The following is a 21,023-nucleotide window of genomic DNA, read 5'->3' on the forward strand; positions in this document are numbered from 1 at the left end:
ATGCTGTTGTGTTTCTTTATTTTGTGGTTGATTCACAGGTCTCATTAGAAAAGGCTCCGGTAGTTACCTTAATTCTGGCAATGATAACAATCAACATATTTAGTTAAAAATGGAAATACAATTTAATTGACTGTCACATCTAAATGTCACAGTCAGTGACCTTAGGTCACCAAACAACTAGAATATTAGTTTCTGTTTCAAGTTGTTTCCCACAGTTAAATCAGAGTTCATTTAGTAAACAACATTACAGAAAAAATAGGTCGTTAATAAAATTGTATAGCGTTTGTGTAGAATAGAAAAACCAGAAAGGCAAACTTGGATTACAAGTTTTGGGATTACCTGAGTATAATCTGTATAATATTACAGTAGAACAGTATTCCTCTCGGAAGACAATATGATATTTGCTGAAAGGCTCTGAAGTAATGTGTATTATTATTTTTATTTTTAAAGATCTGATCGAGAGGCCAGTTCTTCCATCATGCTTTTTTAAATGTGATGAGGTAGTCAGGGTAGGCTCCAGCATCACAGAACACCACAAAAATGAAGGGATTGGCCAGGTTGTCCACGGCACAGTCATGCAGGCCTGCTCGCATGTTGTTGGCGTCCAGTGGGTCAGGTTCCTTCATGGCACCTCTAGACTTGCAGGGCGAGCCGGTCAGAACTCTGGCCCTGTACATGTACTTCAGACCCGCATGAGGGTTTGAGTACTGGTCACAGCAGGAGTACCATGCCTCTTTGGCAAAGTATGTCCCTTCACCATGGACAGTGGCTGTCCAAGAAAAGAGACAAGAAATGTATTAAAGCAAAATCAAATGTTAACAGAGGCACAGAGAAGAGTCGTGAAAAGAAGGCAAGACTAATCTTCAAATGATTCTAAAATTATATCTAGCTTCGTTGGAATACTGTGTAGCCTACATCAATGTGTATATGGAATTCAGTGCTTTTCTCTACACAGTCCTCATGGGCCTCTGAGGAGAAATCAAATCATGTTTTTGAGGGTGGGAGATCTATCTGATTACCCATTTGTCTCACAGGCAGACAGGCAGTGTTCAATACAATTAATTCCCTCCTAAACATGCACTAAACTCCAAAAGGTGATGCAGAGGAGATGGCAACTAATTGTCATATTTAACTTTCTTGTGGCTGACAAAATTCATGCTACATTAACAATATGAATGATCTATACCATTCCTGCCGCAGAAGCTCCTGTTAAAACCATATGAGTTGATTTTTTGAGCGATTTCCTTGGTGGTTCCATGGTAAAGGTGGCGCTGATTCTTCTGACCAGGGTGCCTCTTATCGATAGTCTGCTTCAACACTGCATACCTCTTCCACTGGTCCAGACACTGAATCCTTTCGATCTGTGTGTGGTGGCATGAATCAATGTTACAGCTTTAGAATAGGTTTTAAAGTGTAAAGAGTGTGGCGCTTTCTTTCTAACTAATGAACCGTACGTTTGGATCTTACTTCTCACTTGATGATAAATGAGTTACCTTGACTACTTGATACTTTTGAACTAGGGTTGGGTTAGGGTTTACGCTACTTGTCAGGAACTCGTTTTCAATTTTCTTGTACTCTTCTGAAGTGGATGAGAGGGCGACAATATCATGAGTTTTCCCAGTCCATGTGGCTGGATGATGAATGATGGCTAAAAAGGTGGAGAAGATTTTAAAGTGGTGAGGAAGAGTCATCCTGTGTAATGAAATTGTACCATAATAATGAATATGTCCTAAAGTTCTGTTGAAATTCTAACACATTAGTGACCTCTGAATATTTCTCACAACCTCAAGTTACCTGTGTCTGAGTCTCCAAGCAGAGTCCTTTTTATACACCGCATTTCCCCTTTACTATCTGTGCACGTCTTCTTCTTTAGGTCCACCGTATAGGTCTCCCCTCCATCCTGGAACACTACCGTCTTCTCTTTCCGTTGGAAGGCCAACTCAATGGTGTAGTTGATGTTCGAGTCAAACGCCTTCCACATCTCGCCCTCTGCAACCTCCCACCGCAGGGTCTCCTTGACCCTCTTCTTCTCGCTCTCTCGGGTCTCCCTCTCCTGCACCCCTAGGAGGAGGTCCTTTATCTTCACCACGGCGGCCAGCACGTCGTCCCTCTTCCCCGAAACGGACAGCTTGTCGGTGGCTGCTACGAGAATCTGCACCTGCTGGCTCTGGTTGAGGGCCACTATGGCTTGCTTGTCAGACTCGGAGAGCAGGTTGAGATGTTTGGAGACCACATCCTCAGTGCAACACTCCTCAGAGAGAAGATCGTTCAGGATCTTCTGGACTTGCAGCAGGTCATTAGGGGATGTACTGTAAACTTCAACAGCCATGACGGGGAAAGTCACATTGGCTACTGCAGCAGCTAGGGATATGGCTGAAGGCTGGGCAGCCTTAGTCAGAAAAGAGTGCGCTTTCTTCAAAGCCTTCAGACTGAGTGATAATCTTTGTGTATACAGGCCTGTACAAAATAACCAAGAAGCAAGATATTAAAAGAAAAAAAAATTGTAAATATATATTTAAAAATGTCCAAACCCACTTACTTGTGGGTAGTGCTGTAGGTGTTATTTTCTTTAAATTCTTCAGAGCCTCCACAAAGTCTGATAACATCTTGGGTTGGAATATGACAATGTGCACAGCATTTACAGCTTTTGGTCTGTCAATGGTAAAATTAGAAACAGCATCTATCATGGCATGTGCCACCTGTGCTGCTCCTAAGTTTCCAGCGCCTAAGGAAATGGATGAGGCATACATTAGCAATGTCCAACATAAACAACACTAAAACAGAAGCATCATTTATTTTTTTATTTATTTTTTACATCTAGACATTTTGACAAAAAAAATGCTCTTACATGATATACGTAAGACTGATTGCTTACAAAGGTAACAGTTATTCAACTGGAAGATGTATTAGTCGATATAAACACACACATTCATGGTGTTCATTAATGCCCAGTGTCTACTGATTCATTTTCATGAGAATGATCATGCATATAGGGATGTGTTTGTAACTGTAATGTCAAATCTACAACAGCGCTAGACCACTGGCTTACCTGTCCCCAGTGCTGGAAAGGACACAGACTGGATATTGTTTTCTTCGCACAACTTTAGAACTTTGTACACAGAGCTTGTGATGTCCTTCTCCTTTGTTTGACCAACCATGTGGGCAATGTGTTTAGTGGCCAGGTTCCCTGCCTGGGTTAGGACTATACCATCACTAGGCTGGGCGCCTTAAAAAGGAAAACCAGGATTGAGAGAAATCAGTAAACTGCAATCCTGTTTGTTTAGCCTGATTTGGTCCTAACAATTTAAACACTGCATAACGTTTCATTTATTTATTACACATAATAAGACATCCACTGTACAAAAGTCTGAATACACACCCTTTGATTTGCACTCATCAACGACAGCCTGTCCAGCCGCTTTCAGGATGGCTCCTGAGACTCCTGGTGATTACACAGTAAAAATGGTTAACACTGATCACTTTACAAGACAAAAGAGGAATCAGTTACGTCCTTGAAGAATACAGTCATGTGAAAACAGAAATTGCCACTATGAGAAGGCAAGGACCTCACCTGAATTCAAGTCGAGACTTGTGTTGGTGCTATTGACAATGGCCTGAGTTGTCTCTTTTGTGATGTCACCACAAAACACTTTGACTTTAATTTGCCCAATCATTGTTTCAGTGTTTTGGCCTGTACACAGGAGGTTTATGGTAAAGCACAGATTTCTTACAAACATTATCCCTTGCACTTGTAAAGCATATATTTCTTACAGAAAATGTTTATAGTTAATCAATTACAGGTTGCTCTCATTAGCAGAGTTCTACTCATGATTTGTACATGCCCCATGGTCAAATTGGCACACAGATTTCTCGTACAGTATTCATTTGTGATAATGACACCCATCTGATCATTTTCCATGACATCAGACTAAACATTTGCCTGTATTCATATTCGCGACTAACAAAAACATTCAAAGGAGAACAAACAGCGACGCAAGCCCCAAAGTCAAGTTGGCACGTGGGCCCTACGGTCAAAATGTGCAGTTCCTGCGGTCGTACAGTATTTGAGATAATTACACCCATCTGATTATTTTCAGATGCCACACATACGTATACTTGCAGTCCATGACAGACTAAACATTTGCCTGTATTTATATACCCGACTAAAAAAAACAACAAACTGCCAAACAGCTTTATAGCGAACCCATTACAGGTTCCACTCATTAGCAGATTTCCACTTGTAATATTCTAACCGTCTGGCATGTCTTGCTCTTCCTCTTCTTCCTCCGCTGATAACTCCTCCCCGCTGTTGTTTTCATCCGCATCCTCAATTTCACTATCTTCCTCTTCATCATCATTATCCTGTCAACATGTAACATGAAAAAGTTGTTCTTAAGTTGAAGTAGCTTCTAAGCTTGCAAGCTCCATTGCACAGTGCCTACCATGTCCTTAAGACTCGCTTGGTGGCCCATACCTGCTTTTTGGCCATCCACTGCTGAAGTCCTTGTAAGAATGCCTGGAGGATGTTGTCACGGTCAATGACGATGTAGATCAGCTTCAGGACCGTTGGAGAGCACTGAGAAAAATGGTCCTCCATACCCTGCAACATGGCATTGATGGCCTCTTGTCCCTTCAGACCACCACCACCTTCACAGCAAAATTAAGAATCATGGTGATGATAAAACTTGGGGGCAACTTTTTGAGCCATGTTAACAGGAAACCACACAACAGGTTCCTAGTGTTCTGACTGGATGATGGTGACAAGTTGCCCACTGAGGATTTAAGTTCTCCGGATAAGAATTTGTTGCCCATCATCAACGGAAAAGAAGTACCTAAATAACATCGCATAGCAGCACTGCCTGGCAACATTGCTCAATAAAATGTGTCATGTCACGTGTCAAAATGTGCCATGTGTACCATCACCTTAAGTGTTGATGTACTTACTCCATCAATTGGATAACTTTAACATGTAAAGTGGGCTCATTTCATATGTTGTTAATGTCTAGCCATAAACTTCTTTTACCAGTGCCAACTGCAGGAAAGGAGACTGTGGTGATGGTTTTCTCCTCACACCTCTCCAGAACGTTCTGCACACGAGATGTTGCATCGGCCGCAGAGTGCGGGCCCATCATGTGAATGATGAAATCGCACTGCAGGTTGCCACCGCTGGTCACTGCAGCAGTGTTGCCTTTGAGTGGACCTTTAGTGCACACAGACAAATGTGGGGGAAATGGTGAGAGGTATGCTTAGAGACAGTGTGTGTTGAGTAGTGTTGTATTACACAGTCGATACTTACCATGGGTCTTGCACTCCTGCTCTACTGATGGTCCGGCTGCCCGGAATATAGCTCCTGAAACCCCTGCAAAATAGATAGGAACTGCCATTTGTAAAATAAGTTATTCTAGAAATATCATTGCAGTTGAGGAACACATACTATTTGCAGTGCATGATGCATCTTTATATTTAACAAATGCTTTGACATGCATGCCTCCATGGTATGTTATCGGTTCGGTCCAACTGTATACCTGTTCGTGCCCAGAGCCACCTAACTGAGAAGCATTTAGTTATTGTGTTCATGCACATGTGCTTTAGATACCGTACCTCCTCGCAAGGACATGTCACCGCTGGTGGTGTTCACGATGCCCCTCACCGATTCCATGGTGATGTCACCTTTCTTCACTTGTATTCTCACACCACCAATCTTCACTAAAAGAGATATAACAGCACTTTTTTAAGCAAACTGATTTCTTTTTTTAAGCAATTGCTGTATATAAGTCACATTCTGTAAACATGTTAGTCTGCATTCTTAATAGTGACTATAATACCTTCATCTGCAGCAAGTGTTCCGTGGTGACTGTGTCTAATTGTAGAGGAGCGCTACAAAAACAGGACAACATTAACTTCATAGAACAATAGTTTCAGAAGGTGTCATACAGTACTTAATAAAAGCTCATTAAAATGACCAACCATATTCTTCTTGTTGAAATAGTCAGAGCAGGAGTCAAATATCTTCTGCTCAAAAATGACCAGGTACATGGCTTTGACACTTGATGAGGTGGTGCAGGACAGATGATTCTCCAGACCTTTGACAATAGCTTTAAGGCACTCTTTTGCTCCAATACCACCTCTACCTGTAAGCATAAGTTAATGTTGTATCAACCAACAACATTAAGAATCCAAAACACATGCAATATTTGAATCTAAGGTTTCAAAACTGAAGACATGTCACCTGTTCCGATGGCAGGAACTGACAAAGAAGAAGCTGTCTTTCCCTCACAGAGATCTAGAACTTTCTCAATGGAAGATGTTATGTCAGCAGCAGTGTTTGGCCCAGCCATGTGAGCAATGTGTTGACATGACAATGTCCCACCAGAGGTGAGGACCACTGCATCAGATGCTATAGTGCCTGGAAAATAAAGCAGTACATCTAATGTAATTATACTATGTGTGAGGTGTATTCCCAATTCTGTGGAATTGAGGACAGACACATGATTGCATGAAACTCTAACTTACCGAGAGCTTTGCATTCAGCCTCTACTGATTGTCCTGCTGCTTTAAGAATGGCTGCTGAAACACCTTTTGGGAAGAGATCTAATTATATTCCAATTCTATGTGACCATGTCAGGAAATTCATTACTCATTTACTAGATGTGCATAGTTACAGATTAATTTATTGCAACTTCGTTATTAATGTTGTTTGGTTTAAACATTGACGATTAAATTATAATCAAATAGCACTAGAATTACCATACCATTTACAGACAGATAGAGAGAAAGAGAATAAGAGAAAGAGAGAGAGAAAGAGATAGAAAGAGAGAGAATTGATATGCTGTGCAGCAAAATGATCGCTTACCAGTTGCAAGATTCAGAGAGGTATTAGTGGAATTCACAATGACATCAACTGTCTCTTTAGTTATATCTCCTTTTTTGAGAAATACTGACACACCACTGATGTCCACTGCCAATGGTCAAGTCAGTATGCAACATGTAATGAGAATAAAATCACTCAATGAGGTCTATTGTCTTACATGCTTACAACACCAAACGAATGCAAGTAGCAAAACAATGGCCAAAGACAAACTAAGTCACCTTTTAGGTCAGTTCCTGAACTTGGTGTCTGAGATGGAGAGGGGGGAATAGGGCTTGTTGCCCCTGCCCCTGAGGCTGCCCCTGCCCCTGCCCCTGCCTGCACAGGGAAGAAGACAGATGAAATAGATCCATCATGTAATGCAACTAAAGTCATTCACATGTAGCTCACAGTCTTGTCTTTGTGCATTACCAAAGCAGCACATGTGAAATCTGAGCTTCATCAACCTTGACTAACTGATGCTGTTAAAGTTATTCAGTGATTAAGCCTCAAGAGCAACAATCTTGTAATAATATGTTGCACATTTTGATGAAGTGATAGACTGTAAGTGGAGTTGTCTGGAGAGGGGAGAGTTTGGGGAAACTCACTGAAGGTTGAGGAGCAGCTGCTGTGAGCCCATCAGCTACTTTCACATCAGGAGGTTTCTGGACTGTGAAGTATAGTTTGCATCCCATATCCTTAGCTTTTGTGTGGAGGGACTGTTGATTTTTCTCCAGCGCTTTGGACTCTCCTGCCTTAGGGTAAAGGAATGTGTCGCTCACAATTGGTGTCAGTTTGTTCTTCACCACAGTCACAGCTTCTTTGATGACACTGCTTGGTGCTGTAATCTTCAAACAAGGTGAGCCCTCCGTCATGTTGGGTAATATGGTCACACGAAGGGACTTCAGCTCAGGAGATTCTGAGAGATTCATACAATAATGAACAAATTCTACTTCTCTCACAGACTTCAGGGTTACTTCTTCAGTTGTTGGCTTCTTGTTTTCTAGATATCCTTTGAGCTTCCTTGACACGTCTGCGACCACAGTGGAGAAGCCACATACCTGAATCTTCCCCTCCAGAACTTTGAGATGGAGGACGCTGTTGCTGGATTTGACCTCATCCTGTAAGCCCTCATAAAACTCCTTCCATTCTTCACCCTGGGTGACCATCTCTTGATCAGGGGTAAGATCGAGCTCTTCTTCTTTGAGTATTTCACCTAGGTTATCTTCAGCACGCTTAACATCCTTTCGTTCTGCAATGATCTGAATGGATTCCTCTTGATTCGATAAGGAAATAAATATGTCGTTCTGAGCTAGGTCTCTCTCTAATTTCTTTGGACCTGCAAGGTTAATGAACTCTATCAGAGCTGGTGACAACTCAAGGGGCTGATTGACAACATCCCTCTGTTTGTCTTTCAGGATCCCCTCTACCTCAGTCACACGGTCCCTCGAACCTTTGAGGACAAAAGTCAAGCTTGTTTCATCTTTGGAAAAGTCCAGCTCTCCTACACTGGTGTGCATACGGTCCCAGATGAAAACCAGCTCCTCCCTGGAGCCCATCTGGATCCGTTGCTCGATCGTGTTCCTTTCCCGCTCCAGCTCTTGGCTGGCGATCTCCGCAATCTGCTTGATACCATCCACACAGCTCCTCACATCATCCTGTAGACCCACAACCACAACCGTAGTAGTTTCTTCCTTGTAGAGCACAGTGGCATTGAGGGAACTCATCTTGATGCTGTCACCCTCTATTCGAGCCCAGACATCTGGCTCAACAGCCAGTTCATCCACACAGTATTTATCCAAAAGGTCTTGGGTTGCTTTCTTGGCTTTATCTTCCCAGCTGGACCCCAATCTCAGTGCGAGCAGAGACTCTGGGACGACATCAAAACTCAGTATAAGACAAGTTTCTGAGCTTTTGTCGAAGGCGACGTTGCTATGGACCTTTCCTAGTTCACTAATGATCTCTTTCTTGCACACCTCATTGCGAGTAATGTAATCATGGAGAGCTTCATTGATAGGGATGGTGACATCTGAGGGCTTGACCAATGAGGAGGGGACTGTGCCCACCAGTGTCTTTTGGAGATTGGAGTAGAAGGGTAAAATGCTGAGATCTGTGTCAAAAATGTGATGCTTCTTCTCTGAGACGCGGCTGACAACTGTAAAAAAGGGAATACAGGCTCTATTTACAACAGGGCACCAAATGTCAGAGTCTCAAAGTCTACATCAACAGAGCAGTTAAGACAACAATAGCAGTTGTAACATGGTTAAAGTACTGTCAGTAGGAGCAACAGGTGTATCCCACTGACTGAGTTATTCCACACACACAGAAACACACACTAATTGCAACTGAACAAACAACCTTCTGATTTCTTAGGGGCAGTATGCTTAATAACTTGTTAATCTAGAGGAAATATTGGTTTCCCTCAGTATTCACTATACTTAATCCATGATACATAATAATAATAATAATAAGTCCTTGACCCTATGGGCCCTCATTACTGTTTTGGACTAGTCGGCCTGGAAACAGATTTAAATCGGTTGCATTGTATTATTCCCTCATGCATTATGCAAAGGGAGCAAGATGGCCTATGACCCAGATTCCACCAGGAAATAGAGATATGATCACCTTTTTCACAGTAAACATGAGTACGAAAGCTCAAACCAGCCTTTAAATTATACTGATTGTATTATTATATTATTCAATTATATTGTTGATATTGTTAGAGGTCATTTTTCCACCGGTGGGAAAATAGTTTTTTGTTCTTGTTGTCAATATGCCTTTAAAGCTCTGCGAGTTTTTGTCCTAGAATCATAAAAAGAACACCCCCAGAAACCTTTAATCTTTTACATATATGCCACTTGTGCATCAATGTTTTTTAGTTTGAGGAAATATACAAAAACATCAAGGCATGTCAGATATCTAAAAAAGTCTAAGGGTTAACCCTCATGGTTACTTGTTGCGGTTCCGGTCAGAATTGACAGGCCTGACATAAATGTTAATAAGGCTTTTTGTAAACATTTGATTTTTATCTATTTTTATTTAAACCTTTCTAAAAATGCGTGTAATTGTCTTCCTGACAGTTTTTTTAAATTATTATATCTTTTCGCTTTTAACTCCCCTTATAATGATGTAACAGTTGGTTTTATTCAAAATAAGGGAAATTCAATACATACAACTAGTTCAGATCTCAGGATTATTAGTATTTTGTGTACTGAGAAATGTATTTAAAAATAACGCATTTGAAATATGCATAAAATATACGTACATCAAGAAATCTGTAATTTTACAACATATTAACACTTGTTGTGTCTTCGGTCAAAAATGACCAGTGTTATTTATGACGAAAATGCACACCTATTCATATCAACATCCAACTGACTGCATTAAATGTGACATCTGACAACATCACCATGTTTTTTCACTCATAAAACTCTAGGTATTACAGTTTCGTACAGTCATTTTAAAATAAAATAAGTGTGACAATGTTAACTGTTAAATTTGAAAAATAATCCTCATAAGTTTAAGATTTTTATGAAAGACTAAAGTCTCAAAACGGTAATTTATGATCGGAACACAGCATGAGGGTGAATGACTCATTCATTGTCTGATAGTGTGTTGGCCAGCTGAACCTGTTTTTCTGTCCTGAAACGAGTATGATGATACACATACCATGGCAGTCTTCAAAGGCAACCACAACACTTTTCCTCCTGTCGTCCCATGTAGAGGACTTGACCTCTCCGCCCCGGCTCCTCTTTTTGTTGGTGAGGTACAACATCAATGCATCATCTGAAACCTCACTCATGTCGCCTTGGACAAGCACAGAGTCGGTATATTCCACACAAGTGGCTGTGATCTCCATGCTCTGACACTTCTTTGTTGCACATCTCTTCAGAAAGGACTCTATATCTAGGAGAAGAAATAGGTGCACTTAAGCAATTGAAGTAGTAATAAATAAAAACATTTGGTACTTTAGGCCACAGTCCACAGATACTCAGAAATACAACTACTTCATAATGCCACAACAATGTGCAGCATAGGCAGCATTTTAAACTCACCAATGTCACTTTTGAAGGTTACCAGTATCTTCTCATCTTCAAGAATCTCCCATGTGTGCTCTCTCCCTTGACTACAGCTGCCAATGTACAATGAGACGACTTGCAACTTGCATCTGTCACCAAACCCACTCAGGATGAATCGCCGAGGGTCCCGTTTCTTCTGCATATCTTGCTCATTGTACACCTCAACCGAGATCCCCAGATCATGTTTTTCCTTGGCTAGAACCTTCTGTGCATCTGTTTGAGGTTTAAAAGCACTTTTACATTAATAGCTGAATTGCCTCTATGACATTATTTATTTATTATCATTATTATTATTATTATTATTATTATTAATAATAATAATAATAAGTGTAGATAGTGCAAATATATAAGTCTAATGGTTTTACCTGACAAGTTGGCAAATTTAACAATCCACTGAGTTTCTCCATTCTTCTGTATTTCACAGTTCTCTGAGAACTGTTCAAAATACATGTGGAGGATCTCCTTGTCAATTGTTTCTGTGCTAGTCACAATAAGGGCATCAACTTCACTGGTCTCGTGTTTTGACTCTGAGCATAAAAGATCAACACACACCACATTGCTTTGCTTGAAAACATTTTACAAGCTTTTGGTTATATATTGGTTGGTCAAATATGCACAATGTGAAAACCAGCTTGCTCTGAATGTAGCAAAACTATATTTAAATATTCTAACATTTGACTGTTTGATATTAATGTCAGACACTGATACCTTTATGATCTTCAGTCAGGTCTGGAGGCTTTATCAATTAAATGAAAAGAAAATGACAGTGAACATCATATGTTTTTCCATAATTTGTTGTGACACTTTTGTAGATATAGCGAAAACAGACTTAATAGTTTATTAATAATCAGGGTACTCCTCTAGCTTAATAAGTAACATGCAGAACAAGATCACTTCCTCATTTTTCAACATATGATAGGTCTGACTTTTATTAAATGTCTTTGACATCATTTCTAAGTGAAATGTTCAAAGTGTGTAAGCACACAATGCAATTAACACTCAGCTGGAACATACCTTCTTCCGTGGGGGGGGAATCGTCGTCTTAACTGGAGCGGGTTTATTCATTTGAAGACGAGGTGCATCCGAAGGCTTGATTTTAGCCGTTTTTGAACTGTTATCATCTTGCCGTTTCACCATAATCTCCACTTCTCCAAAGCCTTTAAAAGCTATCTTGTGCACCTTTTTATCAAGAACTTTCTGGGCACCTGAGAGAAGACAACGTCATCCAAAGTTGTTTGTCTCTCGATCACAGGTGACTGTAGCTCTCATTCATTTAGTAAGGTATAATGTGCATGAACACTGCCAATTGCAGATACATCATTCAATACAGCAGCACGTCATGTACATAATTTGTTTCCTATTTTACGATAATTAGGCTATCGAAATACCATGACACATCCTCACCTTCCTCTTGTAGGTACACGAGCAAGGCCTTTTTGTCATCCGTCGGGTGCCTGCGAAGCTCTGCTATTTCTCCTCCTGATCTTCTTTTGTTTTTGAAATACAGATCTAACTTTGGTTTGATGTTGTTGAAGTCGTCAGCTGGAAGACCTTCCAGAATCAATGTTATCTCATCCATGCTGCGACTTTAAGTATGACGAATATGCAAGACGAATATATATATCAAGACGAATTGGTGTTTGGAGTTATAGTTTATAGTTCTTAAGCCAATGCAGTTGTCATAAGCTCGCTAGGGTATACGTACAAATAATAAGATAAAGCCGGGATATTTCGATCGGGAAACCCCGAAAAGCCCAGCCCCAAGCTTACCTAACTAGTTAGACATAGTTTCGCTTTCGCGTTATAGTTTTTGACCCATGTGATTTCTGGGAAACTAATCGAGGACCTGTTTGACAGAAACAACGCGGAAACACCAGGAGAAAAACAAGTGGCCTAAAACATTTCTACGGTGAAATTAGTAAAACTAGGCGATTTTTGGGATCAAGAAGCTGGGGCTCTGGAAGTATTTCACCCAAATACTTTCGATTTCATATTTCACTAAGATCTGCGAGTCAGGATACCACTCAAATAATGAACGGAGAGGTAAATCGTTTTTGTATTTTTTGTGAAACAAAAAGGTAGTTGAGCTTTCATTTAAAGTAGCCATAATGGGTTTTAGTCTGAAACGATCGGTCAACTAACTAAAAAGCATGCAGAACCTTACTAAAAGCACAAGCTCAACTGGCACCGATAAAAGCTTGCTATCATGCTAGCTAGTAGGCTGCAATGTCATGCTGTGAAAGCTTCTTGTACACTCTTCTTTTTTGCATTTCTGTGCCTGGAACACAGATCCTAGATTGCTAGTGGGAACGACATGTGTGTTTCTCAGTCCTTCACATATACCATTTGAAGATGACGAGTTGCCTGTAAACAGTTGCATATTGTTTTCTGATTCTGATTCTTTAACCCTTCGGGAGGTAGCCTGCTGTCACGCCAGTGTATTTAAAATGTAGTGGAATTAACGTTCTAAAGAGTATCGACGAAGACACGATTGATTGATACGATAAAGACACCTGTCTCTATATCTGTTCTCATGTTCTCAGACCCTTATAATAACATTTACGAGCCTGTCAGTGGCATTTCACTTTGATGTGCTGGCTTGCCACATAGGAATCCATTGTATCATAGCCATTTTGCGGTTGCCGGTTTTAGTTTGGACCCAAAAATATCTAAAAATAGGGCCCAGTTTGAAAAATCCAAAAGTTTCCCTTTAATGTCTGAATGTTTAGTTCAAAGAATAAGCTGTTGAAATGACTCTGTCTTTGTCCTTACTTCTTCAGCTTGTTAGCAGTGAGGATGAACAGAGCCTTGCACGAGCAGTAGCAGAGCTGGAACAATGGAAGGTGCTGTCTATTCTCTACATGTTTGGAATGATTTTGTTCATATTCTTTATCTAGAACTTGTAAATACCACCTGTTTCTACTTATTGATTTAGATGAAAGTAGAGCAAGCCGATCAAGAAAAATCAAGACTGACTTTGGATAAACTGGATACAGATGGGACAAAGAAGCAAGCCCAGAACTCTACAACTAAGCTCTTACAAGCCCAACAAGAACTTGCTGAAGATTCTGTAAATCAAATGAAGGAGATTGAGGTATGGATAGAATCCTTATTTCAGTAGGTGTTTCTGTCTAAGGAAGCCTTAGGACCATTGTTTGTATTCATTTTTTATGAAGTCATCATAACTAATCAATGCCTTGAATGTTTCTTTACTTATAAGATGTACTTTACTATTGTATGCATGATAATTGTGTGTAGTATATTATTGTATGTCATTATATAGCCTCAGACGAACAACTAAGCAGTTGACCTCAACTTTGCTACTGTGGTCAAAGAGTAATGATAAAATACAACAGTTGGTTGTCTCTGATTCTCATCATTTAATGTCATAAAGGTACAAATCCAAACCATAGAGAGAGAGAACACAGATCTGAGGAATAATCTGGAGAGGTTCCATGAAGAAAGGAAAGTAAAAAAGGCTGAAATTGACACATTTCAGAGGAGGTTTAAGGTATGCTTTGCTTTATCTATGTTAGCAGTAAGGTTTCTCTTTCTGGTTTCTTAAAAGAAAAGGGGTAAACACAGTGTTTAGGATGATAGTTGCTTATAAAAATGATAAGCAATCAATGCAAATTTACAGATGTTCAAGCCTCTTCTTTACTGGAGTAGCAGGCTATAGGTTGAGTATGGTAACGTTTTTTGGCTAATTTGACGGTGAGGAACAAAAGTAGGATGCTGTCGTTTACTGTAACCCGAACGAACATCGAGATTTTGCCACGCCCTTTTAGCGTGCGTCCAGCGCATCTGTATTTCAGCTTCTGAAGGTCGTAGACACTTGAATTTGGTCTCAAAATGACCGGAATACGCATGTTTATATTTGCACTATGAAGGTTTCTAAGCTCTAAAACCTTTACTTTTACTCCTGCTGCTCATAATCCATACTCAACCTATAGCCTTCTACTGGAGTACTTAGGCCTGAACCCTTTATTAGTGTAAACCTAATACTTTTCTAATATAATGAAATAAGTGCCATTTAGAAATGTAAGTGAATTATATCAGTGTCCTAGTGCTAGTGCTGTCAAGAAGACGATTCCCTCTATGTTCTTCTCAGATAAGAGCTGAAATCCCTGAGAAGTGTCTGAAGTTTTCTGAGGTGGAGAAAGCAGAGAGGGAGGACCTCTGCACAGACACAAAGGGGGTCTTCACCATCACTCAGAGGCCCTGCACTGTTCTGAGTGGAGGAGAAGCGCTCATCACCTTTGAGGAGGAGAAAGGTACATACAGGCAATCCACATCTAATACAGCATGTAGCGCAACCTGTGTCAAAAATATATTTCCTGTAATTATTATTATTTTAGTTAGACCCAGGAAAAGATGTTAAATTCCTTGTGCTATTGGTTTGGGACTCCTCACAGTGGCCAAACCTCTCACTGTCACATGCAATTACTCATACCCAACAACCTATCCTAACCAGTATAACTGCCCAACCATAGATCCCAAACAGCAGGATACAACAACAACAACAACAACACTCGCACGCACTGCATGTTGTACCTGAGATCCGCAAAGGCTCTCCTTCACAGTCCAGCATGCCCCATTATCCAGTACTGTTTGTATGTGCCTGGTGTCCACTTTTCTGCTCGTCTTGCACAAAAAATATTCTGTTGTCCCTGTCATTAACTGGCAACTCATTTATTCACAAAACAAAAACCTGACTATGCCTCCACGTGTAGCGACCCTGGGTCAGGCTAGTTTTACACCCCGACAGAATATGTACAAACACAGCTTGCGTCTTCCGTCTTCACCCACCCATCCACTTACCACTTAGTGGCGCCAACGATGAATTTAATGTGGTTAGTGTCCATTGCCTAAATTATCTCCAGCTGATATTCCTCGTCACATCCTGCCAGTTCATCCATTGTCCTTGCTTTGCTTGAGAAGCCGCTGTTGCTCATCAAGTTTCCTCATCTTGCTCACAAACAAAGTTGGTTACCCTCTGCCATGCTAAAGAAGATCTTTCCTTCTACATTAAGTCCATTGGAGAACCTGGAGAATCTCTCTGATTGTCTGTATGCAGAACTAGTAGTTGTTTTTTTTTATCAGAAGACTGGTTGTTAATTGAAAGTAGACAAATATATAATCACCTTATTGATTTATGCATAGCAATGGGTTTTTATTGGGGTGCTATCCAAACACATTTTCAAAGTTCATCTGAAATTCAACAAAATCCAGATTTTAGGAGAACACACAATTGGTATCTACTATGTGTGTTTTGTTTGTAGTGGCACAGCAGATCCTGCGATTGGCCAAGTGCTCCGTGGTTGTTGACCAAACCAAGATGGATGTGAAGCCGTTCTGCTTGGATCTGGAGCCTTCTGTGAAATTTGAGGTATTTTTGATTAATATGCCCCTAGTTCTTGAATCAGTTTAGCGCAATCTAGGATACACCTATGCTGAATTGCCTTTTGAGTCAAAACTTGGGTGAGGTTTATCTGTTAATCTGTCAAAGGTATTAGATATTTTATCCAGCTGGAAAGTTTAGTCATGTAACAGCGATGACAAACACAGACTATACTGCAGCACTGTGTGTTCTAGGTGCACCTGCAGGTCTCTAAGAAGACAGTGCAGGTCTCTCAGGCTCCCCCTGTCCTGCCTGAGGAACGTATGAGGGACAGGCTTGAGATCAGTTTCTCCAAGCCGAGTCGCGGAGGAGGCGAGGTGGAGAGTGTCTCTTACGACAGGAGCTCTGGGACTGCTCAGATCACCTTCCTCAACACTGGAGGTCTGTTCTGGAGTCTGAGCTGTTTGCCTCAGGCATATTGCAGATTGCATTATTTAGAATGAACTTAGTTATGGAAGCATCATGTCCAAGCAGGTATAACGTATAACATCATTTTGTCAAAAATGTCATTAGACTACTCAACATGAAGTCTTACTCATTTACATGGGCTCTCCTATTAATTACTGTATTTCTGATTTTAACTATAATTTGAGGAAATATGCTCTAATTTTTCCCTTGAAATTATGGTTTCTTTCATAGTTTTCTGCTACTGTAAACAGGACAAAATAAACCTGTTCTTGTTCCCTCAGTTGCAGAGAGGATGGCTCTGAGTGGGAGGTACCCTTTGGATGCTGGCGGAGAAACTATGGTAGATGTTGCCCCCCTTTACCAATACCAGCTGAAAAAGTTCCAGGTATGATTTTGGGGTCTCTGGTGTGGTGTGTTCGAAGCACAGGCAAATCCCTCATAGAGGTGTCCTACTGTAGTAACAGTAATTTACTTCTACACCCTATTTCCAAGGTTTCTGTTGTACCGGTTCATGAGCAGTAAACATAGAAGCAGAATGAAACACAATATTATACAGGCTGGTACAGGACATTTCAGGGAAAATATGTTTTTCTACAGCTGTTCTGTGGAGTTTCAAGGTAGTTTCAACATGAACACACTTAGCATGTTGTATCTGACCCATGTCTTTGTTTGGTTCTAGACCTACTGTGGCACTCCCACACGTTCCATACTGCTGAGGGGGATCCAGGACGCCATGGAGGAGGAGGATATGCAGGATTATCTGGAAATTCACTTCCAGAAGCCAAGCAACTACGGGGGAGAGGTGGAGAGCATTAAATACGTCTCCAAAGGCATGGAGGCGAAGGCTTTCTTTAGTGAGGACCTTGGCGTGAAAGCTTAAATCTTACAGTGTCAAATGCAAAGGGTTTTCATGCAACCACATATCCTAAGCCTCAAAAATGTATAGGAATAATAGTAGATTTTGATTGAACATTTTTCTTGTTATTAATGACATAAAGCTTTAGTTTGAAGGTTTGTTCCACAGTTGGTGGATGCAAAATCTTAACATGGTTAATATGTGGGGAAAATTTACTTCAAGTTCACTTCAGTTTAAGTACTTGAACTATGCTTTGGCTTTCTGGTTTATTATACAATACATATATCTATACATATCTCTATTCAGGAAGTATGAAGGGGAGTTTATTTGTTCTATAGTACTATAATACATAATACTACCACTCAGCATAGCTCTATTGTTCTCTTGTTCAGCTGGGCAACCTATTTTTTCCTGACTTATGACATATCAAGCAATTCTTTTGAGTAATAGCCAAGACCTATAAAAAAAACTACCATGCCAATTATCATGCCAATTATCATGCCAACAGTCATCATATGGGTACAGAAATCATGCCATCAAGTACACAATAGCTTAGAAATTACTACCTTCCATTGTAATTATAACATATCAACATACTGCAACAACAACATCAACACCATCTATGCAATTTAACATGAGAAAATGGCAAAGATAATTTTTTTGAATTCAGCACATTAAATAAAATGCAGCTGAAACTGATACAATACCAAAATTGTGGAGTGTGTGCGCTACATAGGAGTACGTTTAAAACTACAGTATAGGGAGAAATCGTTGTTCATGTGCTGCAAGAACCGTTTGCATGCATGTTTCTCAGATGGAAATTCATTATCAGCCTTGTGATGATGTAGCCTAATTATAAACGGTAATAAAAACCTTTAACATACTGTATGAAATCAAGTTTTTTATATTCCAGAACAGAAATGAAATGGTTGTATCTACCTTATCATTTCATAAAGTTGTCTTTGAAATCTTGTGTGGCTTGCCACTAGAGGGAGCTATAATAACACAAACATGTGAATCTATTTAAATTCTTAATCAGCACCGGACAAGTACATTTATGATAAATACATTTAAAGCAATTCAGAGTAGTTTCATGGAAACTCCAGAGGACGTTATACCTATATGGTCATGTAAATAAATAATAAATCTTTCACAAGAGGACCCACTCTTCCACACTAATATCAGAGTACATGTACTTCGATGGGGTTTGGTGTGTTCTACCACCCTCTACTTTCCTCACATGGATCTCACACACTTTTACATTACCTGATAAAACTCTCTGGCTTGAATAGCACAAGACTATATATCTCTAGCTTGCTTTTCGCTGGGAATGTACTTGGATTAACAGGTTAACAAACACTGATCTTAAATTTCCACTCAAGTAAGTGATAGCCCCAATCTTGCACCACCCATAAAATGATGAAAGGCTGCATTACAAAATGCTGAAGTGACATATGCTGAGTGACTTTGATTCTTAGCCACTGGTAAATGACATGAGTATATAAGAAACATACTGTATTCAGGCCAGATTGTCCGAATATGGTTTTAGTAATTATAATTGTTCAACTTTAGAATGTTTTGTAATACTCAGTAACTATGGCAACACTGGCCCAAACATCTAACTGACTTGTTCAACAGGAATAGCATGATTTGTAGGGCATGCTATTTACATTGTAACCTACATTGCTTTGAAACCTAACAATAGCAGTTTTCTTTTCATTGGCAGTTAAACCTAAGTACAGACTGTTTTGGACTGAGTTAGTGACCCTCTCTGTTTTATAGCTTTCAGATACAATTTTAGATCTTAAAAGATTAAGCTTAGCAGGGGATAGTGGAAGGTCCATGTTATAGTCACTGTGCCCACCTCATTACCAGTGCCTGGGTTGACAATATCGCAGGACCGTATGTTAAAGTTAATTGCAATACTGGCCAGCACTATTTCATTCATCAAAATACAACAGCTGTCAAACAGAAACCCAAGTCAGAAATTCCCGTTGTAAATTATTCATTCATCTCTCTCATTGTCTATTTGTCTGTCTTTGTAAACCACTTAACAGTGACTTAAGACTTTCCACCATGAATAATTAATAGCTATAGTAGCTTCCTGAAAGCCAGTTCAGGGTCTGATTGATTTAGTTGAGGCATTAGTGTTAGGGTTGAAAGACTACTAAAAATTAGGATTTACCAAAACAAAGGGTTGCTGCTGCCTTAGACAGTCAAGATTTGACCATACGTACAATAAATGCATCTGTGTGGAAATAGATAAAAAGGAAGAAGATATATTAATACTAAATACACAAGGTTATTTCAGCAGCAAAATATCTGAGTGCACTACTTCGTTCAGGAGATTAGTGACGAGGCACAGGGGCAAATGGCTCCATAAGGTTTCCATAAAACATGTCACTGCGTGGTCTTACAGAGTACTTGTCAGGGAAACAAATGTCGGCACCAAGCTTACATTTGCTCCATTTGCAGTTTCCCCAATGCACAGACCCTCGGGAGTGCTAGACCCCCGTTCTCAATAACACAAACTACAGGGGGAATATCTCCATCACTGGCCTGTCAGGTGAATATGGGCAGCTGGACTGGACGTTTATAGTAGGTGACTACACCAGCTCATTAAAGGGATGCTGGAGACCTGCAGGGAGTGTAACGGATCATTGGAATAACACTGGTCTCACTCTGAGGACCTGGAAAGTGAGGCCCTGCTTTTCAAACACAATCAGATTGGATTTTAAGACATAAAGGCTTGAGTTGCCCCCTCAAGGTCTCAAATTTTTGTAAACATCTCAAATGGAGCCCGCTCTGTGCAGAACATGGGTTGGTAGTAGATCTAAAGTGCACTGGATGCGATTTCGGGATAAAAAAACTTGAGAATTGGAGAAAGTATATGAGTTGAGATTGCGCTGTCTAAATGAAATTCAGTACAATACATGGAAATGATGTCAGACTGAAATTATTATGTACCAAGACAAAGGTAAAATGAAATAGTGACATATGATGACACTGTAAAAGAAGCCATTTAAATGCACATATGTGCTGATGTCCATCTTGGTTTATCATTGCTTGTGCTTGAAGCATATTAGAACATACTCCAGTGCACAAAATTGGGTTATTATTGTGCATGACAAGAAAAAAAGGCAAAAGAAAGACAAAAAATAAAGTAAAAGTCCAATTAAAAGAACAATAAATACAAGTTAGGCTGAGGAAGTCCGTCAGAGAGCCAGTCTGGAAAAACATCACTCAGATACATCCAGTGTGCATGCATTACAGAAACAGGATATTTAAGGGGTCGGCATTGCTTAAAATATCAGTGGGTCAAAGGAGTGCCTTTTGGCTGGATGGTGAGCTGCAAATAACCAGTCCTGGCATGCACTGGAGATAGAGTGACCAGGTGTCGTAAGCCCGTTGCACACCGCTTCGAGGAAACAC

At 40.2% G+C, this 21,023-nt stretch overlaps 2 protein-coding genes across 2 annotated transcripts; one reads left to right on the forward strand and one right to left on the reverse strand.

Moving 5' to 3' along the window:
* Window position 1: 1 nt before the first annotated feature.
* parp14rs3 (poly(ADP-ribose) polymerase family member 14-related sequence 3) lies at window positions 2–12,724 on the reverse strand. The gene is made up of 26 exons (XM_031578028.2): window positions 12,331–12,724; window positions 11,941–12,131; window positions 11,635–11,662; window positions 11,292–11,453; window positions 10,903–11,139; window positions 10,517–10,753; window positions 7,456–9,002; window positions 7,090–7,186; window positions 6,854–6,958; window positions 6,514–6,576; window positions 6,230–6,406; window positions 5,968–6,131; window positions 5,826–5,877; window positions 5,602–5,706; window positions 5,297–5,359; window positions 5,024–5,200; window positions 4,475–4,647; window positions 4,254–4,362; window positions 3,572–3,691; window positions 3,380–3,442; window positions 3,050–3,226; window positions 2,540–2,725; window positions 1,795–2,457; window positions 1,494–1,648; window positions 1,187–1,361; window positions 2–769 (listed from the first exon to the last, which is right to left on the reverse strand). The coding sequence occupies exons 1-26, from the start codon at window positions 12,503–12,505 to the stop codon at window positions 477–479; spliced, it is 5,694 nt and encodes a 1,897-aa protein (XP_031433888.1). The 5' UTR covers window positions 12,506–12,724; the 3' UTR covers window positions 2–476.
* Window positions 12,725–12,738: 14 nt separating this feature from the next.
* On the forward strand, window positions 12,739–18,475 carry nmi (N-myc (and STAT) interactor). Its single transcript, XM_031587423.2, has 9 exons — window positions 12,739–12,969; window positions 13,707–13,769; window positions 13,862–14,020; window positions 14,321–14,437; window positions 15,038–15,200; window positions 16,209–16,315; window positions 16,522–16,708; window positions 17,017–17,120; window positions 17,415–18,475. Exons 1-9 carry the CDS (start codon window positions 12,958–12,960, stop codon window positions 17,613–17,615), a joined length of 1,113 nt encoding a protein of 370 aa, XP_031443283.1. The 5' UTR covers window positions 12,739–12,957; the 3' UTR covers window positions 17,616–18,475.
* Window positions 18,476–21,023: the final 2,548 nt, after the last annotated feature.

The sequence above is a fragment of the Clupea harengus genome, chromosome 2 (assembly GCF_900700415.2).
Source record: "Clupea harengus chromosome 2, Ch_v2.0.2, whole genome shotgun sequence".
Lineage (NCBI taxonomy): Eukaryota > Metazoa > Chordata > Actinopteri > Clupeiformes > Clupeidae > Clupea > Clupea harengus.